Genomic DNA, 8,773 nt, shown 5'->3' with positions numbered 1-8,773 from the left:
CATCAGGCTGTACAAATATCCCTATGCCCAAAAGAGTGAAATTGAATGTATGGTTGCAAAAATGCTAGAGGCTGGTATAATTCAACCTAGTCAAATTTATTTCTCTGCTCCAGTAGTATTGGTGCACAAGAGACCTAACTGGAGAGAGATGGATCGCACGCGCAAAGGACTGGGCTAGGGTTTCCTTTCGCGCATCTACTGCGGTTCGTAGAGGCTAGGGTTCGATAGCACTTCTACGTCTAGGTTACAACCGTTGTGGTCATGGCACAGGGAACCTCCAGCTGCAGCATCCCCATCGATTTCTTCACCTGTCATTTTCGGTCGCCGACAAAGTGACAGTTATGGATGACTCGGAGCATGAAGCGGTGGACTACTCGGCGGATCCCTCGCCGGACAAAGCTATTTTTGGGAATCCCTGTTTTGCTCCTCGTTCTCAGTTCGTGCCTTCCTCATCTTCTACTGTTCCTGCGCGCTCACCTTACCCGTCCTCCGCCTCGCCCGTTGTTTATCACGCCATTCCATCATCCGCTGGAGCATACCCCATTGAATCTCCGCCTTTCGAGGTCCCTCCGCTCTCGCCGGGTTCTCTGCAGTTCTTGGCCTCACATACTCCTCCCTCGCCCTCTTTCGATCCACAGGCTCCGCCCCTCCTATCGGTGCCATTCCCCCCGCCGGCCGCTACACCTGCATCACATCCCTCCGTTTCGGGAGTCCGCCCATCTGGTTGTTTTGAAACTCCTGCGGTCGTTATTCACCCCACAAATCCCCCTTCCCGGGAAGGTATTACAAATCCTCTGGTGGATCATCCGTCGGCCCCCCGATCTGGCAAAAAGAAGGCAAAATGTGTTAGATCTACGACAAGGGACATCTCCATCAAATTCGACGAATCGAAGCCGCTCGGAGAATATATGGACATTGCAAACACTGTGTTAGTAGGGCACGTCAGGGGTAGAACATACTCGAGACAGAGGCTCAATCTATGGGTAAAGGAGATCTGGGGCGGAGTGCTTTTTGACCTACCAGAGGTCCATGTCCTCCCCAGAGGATGGTTCTCCCTTAAATTTTCCAAGGAAAGTCAGACAAACCTGGTATTGGGCCGATACTGGCATATTGAAATGGCCCCGGTCCTCCTCAAGCGCTGGAACCCCCTTTTCGACCCTGAGCGGGAGCAGCTCGGTGCAGGACCAATCTGGGTACGCCTCCCAGGTCTTCCGTTACCATTCTGGGCTGAAGAAGTTTTCATTCAGGTTGGCAATGCCCTGGGGACTTATTTGGACTACGATCGCACATATGTGGAATCTGGGAGTCGAACACTTGCGCGGATTTTGGTTCATCTGGACACCCGTGAAGGGCTTGAGGAGCAGATCACGCTTCAGTGGGGAAGGTGTATCAGAGTGCAGCTACTGGATTATGAAGGAGTCCCCTTCCGTTGCAGACGCTGCCATAAAGTCGGTCACCTTGCAAAGGACTGCCCTCTCAACAAGAAAGCTGAAGACACTCCGAAGAATACCCCGACTCCTTCCAGGATGGCATCTCCCAACACTTCTCGCCCTCCCTCTGCTGGCCCGCCCCCTTCGGCTTCAGCTCCCGCGGACGATTCTGGACTCCGGCGTCCATCGCCTCCTATTACCAGGGCACGCTCGGCGGCAGAAGCGGGTATGATCTCAGGTTCTTTTACCTCTCATTTTCTTTCTTCGTTTGATGGTAACCATGTCATTGGTCCCTCTACACATTCCTCCATGATTCAATGCACATTAACATCATCTCCTCTAATCTGCAACACCGATCCCATCATATCCACTACTTCCCCTGAGGCTTGCACCTCCCCGCGCCCGTCTTCCCCTCCACACCCATATTTTCTTCGGTCTAGGAATCCTGCCAAAGAGACTCCAGCCGGACATTCTGGTCTGGGCATTGTTATTCCAGAAGGGGGTGTATCGAATACCAGAGGGAGAAAATCCCATCTCTCAAAGGCCATTAAACTTGCTGGGGCAGAGGTGGTCTCTGGCCGACAATCGACCATTGACGGGGTCCTTAGAGCAGGACACACCCCGAGAGGTGTTCCCCCATGAAGTGCCTATCCTTTAACTGCAGAGGACTGGCTAGTTCCTCCAAGAAACTAGCCATGAAGCGGCTCGTTGAAACTGAGCCTATAGATATTATCATGCTACAAGAAACCCTCTGCTCAGCTGATCAGAGTACTCGAGCCTTGCAAGCCTTGGTCCCTGGATGGAGCTTTTATGCCAATGATGCAGTAGGTCGATCTGGGGGGCTAGCCATTGGAATCAACCCTCGCTCCATCAAACTGATTTCGACCTGGGGGGGGGGCAGGGTTCATTGGTTTGGACGTTTTCTCAGCTGATCTCGGCATGGATCTCAGAATTGTCAATGTATATGCTCCCTGTTCCCAGAGAGAAGCGTTCTGGCAGCACATCCTACACCTCCCATTACTGAATGAAGACCATGTTATTATCGGAGGAGACCTCAATTTCTCTCTGGGATTCAGGGAGTCTTGGGGCTCGGAAGCACAAATCGACCCCATTACCGATTTCATGACCAATCTGCTGGAGCAATCAAATTTCATGGATATTCCTATGCAGCGCCTCCTTCCTACTTGGAGGAATCGACGAGTTGGGGATGCTGCTCTTGCTCGCAGACTTGACAGATTTCTCCTAAAGGGGACTCTCCTACAGCGTTTGCATCTCTACAGACAATGGGTTGGCTCGGGGGGGCTATCGGATCATAATCCTATTTATCTGGAGATTCAGGGTCCTTCCAAGAAACCCAAGGCACCCTTCAAATTTAATCACATCTGGCTGAAGGATCCTTCATATATCAAGCTGATAAAGGATTACTGGATGGCTCACCCTATCAATGACAATGAATCTCTTGCCAAAGGTTTCTGCAGGAACCTTTCAGAAATAAAGCATATTTCTATTCAGTGGGCAAAGGAGAAATTGGAGCGGGAAACAGCTCAGCTCACCCAAATTGAAGCTGATCTATGCTCTCTCTCCGACGACCGAGGATTGGGGTTCATCTCAGCTGCTGACAAATGCAGGCTAATTGACTTAGAAAATCAAAAAGCCAAGATCCTCAAAGAAAGAGAGGAATCCATCAGATTAAGGAGTAGAGCTTTATGGATACAAGCTGGGGATGACAACACAAAGTTTTTCCATAACTTTGCAAAGAGCAGGAAAGTATCTAATACAATCTGGAAGCTCCCCTCCCCGGATGGCGATATCGCAGACAATTTTAACAAGCTCGCACACCTGGGCACCACCCATTTCAGGAATTTATACAAGAGCCCACGGGAAGCTAATCTCCTAGATATTATTAATGTGGCAAACCACTTCCCGAGATTCGTGGAGGAAGATGATGTGGAGGCATTAACTGACCCAGTAACAGCTGAGGAACTCGAAGGAGTGATGAAATGGTTCAAGAAAGACAAAAGCCCTGGCCCAGATGGTTGGACCATCGAATTCTACTTAGCCTTCTTTGAAGTATTGGGGCAGGATCTGCTGAGGGTGGTCGAGGAGAGCCGGACTACTGGATCCATATATCATGCTATCAATTCTACTTTCATTGCCCTCATCCCCAAATCAGACTCCCCGGCATCCTTTGAGGACTACCGACCCATCTCGTTGTGTAACTGCCTCTATAAAATCATATCTAAGACCATTGCAAACCGTCTTAGACCCATCCTTTCCAGGTCCATTGCCCCGCAGCAATTTGCTTTTCTTGAATCCAGGCAGATCCACGAGGCCATTGGACTTGCACAAGAAGCCCTTCACTCCATTTGGTCAAAGAACCTTAAAGCCATCCTTCTCAAGATCGACCTTTCCAAAGCTTTCGATCGAGTCAGCTGGCTCTATCTTAAGATGATCCTCATACATCTGGGGTTCCCACATGCTTTCATCTCTTGGATCATGGCCTGCATCACCTCTCCTTCCTTCAGTATCCTCATCAACGGCTCGGCCTCTACTTTTTTCCACTCTGAAAGGGGTCTGAGACAGGGGTGCCCCCTATCACCCCTTCTCTTCCTCTTGGTCATGGAAGGTCTCAGCCGCCTCATGGAAGCTGCAAAGAGGGATGGAGACATTGGGGGTCTTGGCATATCCGACCTTTGCTATCTTACACACTTACTTTTTGTGGACGATGTCCTTATACTACTAGATGGCAGTGTTAGAGACACCCGGACCTTCACAAAGATCCTGCAACGTTTTTCTGCAGCTACTGGTATGCAGCCAAATCAGATGAAATCCACCATCACCTGCTCTCGCACTTCTGTTCAGGAGACCCGGACAGCCCTACAGGCTTTTCCTTACTCGGTTCACCCTCTGGATAGAGGCCTCAAATACCTGGGTTTCAATCTGAAGCCAACCTGCCAAAGGATAGATGATTGGGTTTGGTTGGTGGTCAAATTGGAAAAAAGGCTCATGGGGTGGAGCTACAGATATCTCTCTAGGGCAGGCAGATTGGTGCTCATTAAATCTGTGCTAGAGGCTACCCCGGTCTTCTGGATGGCACTAGCCTGGATTCCAAGGAATATCCTGGGAAGGTTACAACAGCTGTGCAATCGATACCTCTGGAATGGGAGTCAGGAGAAAAGAATCTTTGCTTGGATCAGCTGGAAGAAAATCTCTCTGCCCAAAAAATGGGGAGGATGGGGCCTCAAAGACCTCCCTGATTTCGCCAAGGCACTGGCCGCCAAGATGGGATGGACTTTGCTTACTAGCCAAAATCTGTGGACACAGGTAACCTATCACAAATACATATGGCCTCAAAATATTCTGGATTGGGCCCGGCTACCATCCTGGTCATCTAAAGGATGCTCATCAGTCTGGAAGGCTTTGATAGATTCCCTTCCTCTCATTCGGGACAATCTAGCTTGGCGAATAAACGATGGGATGACGGGAAGGATTGGCTTGGACCCATGGATAAACAGTGGGGGCAGACACATATTAAATCAGGAGCTTATCACTCATCTACAATCCCGGGACATTCGGCATTTCGCTCAGATTGCCGATCAGCATCACACGGACATCTTCTCCCAAGCTTGGAAAACTGCCCAGCAACTGGATCTCCCTCTTCAATGGCATCAGGAATGGGAACAATATACCATGGCATTAACTGAATCCCACATCCGCATCAAACAAGGGCCGGATGAACTTATTTGGTGCCTCGCGGATCATGGTATATATGCTCCAAAATATGGGTACAAAGCTCTCATATCCCACAGAACACCGGAACAGATACACTCGTGGTGGCAAACAATCTGGAAGCTCAAGGCCCCACCCCGCTCCAAACTCTTCTTCTGGTGCGCCCTCAATGGTATTGTCCCCACGGGAGATCATCTTACCCACAGAGCCATATACGGCCCTACTTGGTGTTCGTTCTGCAAGAATGCGTCTGAAAACACAGATCACATTTTCCTACTCTGCCCTACTATACTCAACCTATGGAGAAATATCTGTAATCAATTGGGCATAGCGGGCCAATGGACTGGACCTGAATTACAGAGCGCATGGGATACCTGGTCACATAGTCATCCGGGCACAAAGTTACAAAACCTCCCCCCTGTGGCCACTTGGTATATCTGGCTCGCCCGGAATCGGGCTATATTCGAGGATCGACCGATATCATGGAGCCGGATTGAAATTGCTATCATTGTTGCTTATCAGGAGCTACCCGATCCGCCACCGCCCAGACCCAGAACCATACAGCCTATGCCCGAGATCGACAGATCCACCCCGTGGGTTTTTTTCGACGGGGCAGCTAATCAAGCCGGGTGTGGAGGAGTATTTGTCCTGCACATAAATGAGCATCATAGATATCTTGCAAAATTGGGTTTCGGAAATGGATCAAACAACTTTGCTGAGCTTTCTGCTATACACAATCTTCTACATTTTTCTTTATCGCATCATCACACAAAGATCAATATATTTGGGGATTCAATGGTGGTTGTTAACTGGATTAACAATGTCACTACTTGTCATTCACACACACTCAGCAATTTACTACATGATACACTCACTCTCAAAGCAGCTTTTGATCATTTCTCTTGTTTACATATTTACATAGAACACAATAGCGAGGCTGACAAATTATCCAAAGAGGCCTCGACACTTCCCAGAGGCGATTGGCAAATAGTGGAGCAGAATGGAACATAAGAGCACCAATTTTACCACAGGCCATACATAGATCAGAGACAACATAGGGACAATAGTCCCGATAGCTGACAGATAATGGAGACTATTTTTGACGAAATGTTTGGAACATTGCCACTATGTTTATAAAACAGAATCCTTTTGTGATAGCGAATAGGCTGAAAAGCCAGAACATATGAATGTATACAACACATTTTGTAACTACTCACTGAACAACACCTTGAGAGGTGAATTTTGTATGATCAAGACAGTAATGCCATGGCATCTGCTTATGTAATTTTCTAATATTAATGAAAGTTACTGATTTTCCCAACGGAAAAAGTATTGGTGCACAAGAAAGATGGATCATGGTGCATGTGTCTGGATTATAGGGAGCTCAACAAACTCACTATTAAAGATAAGTTTCCCATTCCTGTCATTGATGAATTATTGGATGAATTGCATGGATCAATTTACTTCACCAAGTTGGATCTTCATTCAGGATATCATCAAATCAGAATGAAGACTAAAGACATTCTAAAAACAACATTTAGAACTCATGAGGGTCATTATGAATTTTTGGTCATGCCTTTTGGCCTTACCAATGCACCTTCTACATTTCAAGGTTTGATGAATTCCATTTTCAAACCCTTCCTTAGAAAATTTGTGTTGATATTTTTTGTTGATGTAGTAATCTACAGCAAGTCTTGGAAGGATCATGTTGAACATGTTGGCAGGGTGCTACAACTATTGGAGGAGAAACAATTATATGCAAAAAGCTCCAAATGTTTCTTTGGAGTACAAGAGGTATAATATCTAGGTCATATTGTATTCATGAAGGAGCTAAGGTAGACCCTAGAAAAATTAAATCCATTAAGGAATGGAAAATCCCCACATCCATAAAGCATCTACGAGGATTTCTCGGGTTGACAAGGTATTATCGCAAGTTTGTTAAGAATTATGGGAGAATAGCAGCACCTCTAACAACATTATTAAAGAAAGATGCATTTTCATGGACTCCAGAAGTAACAAAGGCCTTCAAACATCTTAAAGAGGAAATGTGCCAAGCACCGGTCTTAGCTACACCAGACTTCACAAAAACCTTTATTGTGGAATGTGATACTTCAGGAAATGGAATTGGTGTAGTTTTAATGCAAGACAAAAGACCCATTTCTTTCGAAAGTCGTCCAATCAAGGGAAAGTATTTACACAAAGATATTTATAAGGAAATGTTGGCAATACTACATGCACTTAAGAAATGGTGACCCTACCTAATGGGAAGACACTTCAAGGTAAAAACAGATTATGATAGCCTTAAATAATTTTTAGAACAAAGATTATCCTTTGAAGAGCAACAAAAATGGGTCACAAAGATGTTGGGTTATGACTTTGAAATCATCTACAAAAAAGGGAAGCAAAATGTTGTGGTAGATGCACTCTCAAGAAATGATGAGGATGTGGAATCATTGTTGTGCGCCATTTCTATTATCCAACCAGATTGGATAAATGACGCAAGGGAGGAATGGAAGAATGATGAAGATGTGTGGGCACTTATTCGAAAGTTACAACAAGATTCCAGTACATCTGATACATTTAGCTGGAAAAATGATTCATTATGGTACAAAGATCGCTTATACCTTTGTAATAATTCCTAACTCAAACAAAAGATTCCTAAGGAATTGCACACTTCTCCCTTAGAAGGGTACTCGGTATTTTTAAAAGCTTACCACAGGGTTAAGAAGGAATTTTTTTGGGATGGCCTTAAATCAGATATTCAAAATTTTGTGGCGGAATGTTTGGTTTGCCAACAAAATAAAGTTGAAACATTAAGACCCCATGTCTATTACAACCTTTATCCATTCCAAGCCAACATTGGGAGGAGGTTTCAATGGATTTTATCATAGGTTTACCCAAGTCTGAGGGAAGGAGTGCCATCATGGTGGTAGTTGACAGAATTACCAAGTATGCGCACTTTTGTGCATTATCACATCCATTTAAAGCCAATATAGTTTCTACTGCATTTATGGAAACAATTCAAAAGCTACATGGAAACCCAAAGATTATTGTAAGTGACAAAGATCCCATTTTCACTGGAAATTTTTGGACAAAATTATTTTCTTGTCTTGGTACTCAGTTAGCTCATAGCTCATCTTATCATCCTTAATCTGATGGGAAAACTGAGATAGTAAACAAATGTTTGGAAGGATATCTTCATTGCTTTGTATATGATAAACAGACACAATGGCTCAAATGGTTTCCTCTGGCTGATTGGTGGTATAACACTTCCTTCCATACTGCAACACAAATGACCCCATTTATGGCACTTTATGGATATTAGCCACAATCCATCACATCATATTTAAGAGAAAATTCTAAGGTTCAAGCAGTGGAACATCACATCGAGCATGAACAACAAGTTCTCCAACTCTTAAAGGATAACCTCGTGTTGGCACAGAATAAAATGAAACAACAGGCAGATCAACATCGCAGTGAAAGAAGTTTTGATGTAGGTGACTGGGTATTCCTACGGCTACAACCATATAAACAAATGTCCCTCAAGCAAGCTAAGAAGGATAATAAATTATCACCAAAGTATTATGGTCCGTACAAGGTGTTGCAAAAGATTG

General features: G+C 45.5%; 1 protein-coding gene across 1 annotated transcript; it reads left to right on the top strand.

Moving 5' to 3' along the window:
- The first annotated feature begins 341 nt into the window (after positions 1-341).
- LOC149143212 (uncharacterized) lies at positions 342-6,170 on the top strand. Its single transcript, XM_089451727.1, has 3 exons — positions 342-2,030; positions 2,412-3,398; positions 3,513-6,170. Exons 1-3 carry the CDS (start codon positions 342-344, stop codon positions 6,168-6,170), a joined length of 5,334 nt encoding a protein of 1,777 aa, XP_089307853.1.
- The last annotated feature ends 2,603 nt before the right edge of the window (positions 6,171-8,773 follow it).

Source organism: Pinus tabuliformis, chromosome X, assembly GCF_031772625.1.
Source record: "Pinus tabuliformis cultivar Carrire ecotype Pingquan chromosome X, CPIR1, whole genome shotgun sequence".
Lineage (NCBI taxonomy): Eukaryota > Viridiplantae > Streptophyta > Pinopsida > Pinales > Pinaceae > Pinus > Pinus tabuliformis.
This window is presented reverse-complemented; position numbering and strand designations above follow the sequence as displayed.

Excerpts from the sequence above, each read along its gene's own strand:
- LOC149143212 (XM_089451727.1), top strand. The coding sequence starts at position 342 with ATGGATGACTCGGAGCATGAAGCGGTGGACTACTCGGCGGATCCCTCG. Across the intron at positions 2,031-2,411 it reads GACAATCGACCATTGACGGG|AGAGAAGCGTTCTGGCAGCA; the intron begins GTCCTTAGAGCA and ends CCCTGTTCCCAG. Across the intron at positions 3,399-3,512 it reads TGGAGGCATTAACTGACCCA|GATCTGCTGAGGGTGGTCGA; the intron begins GTAACAGCTGAG and ends GTATTGGGGCAG.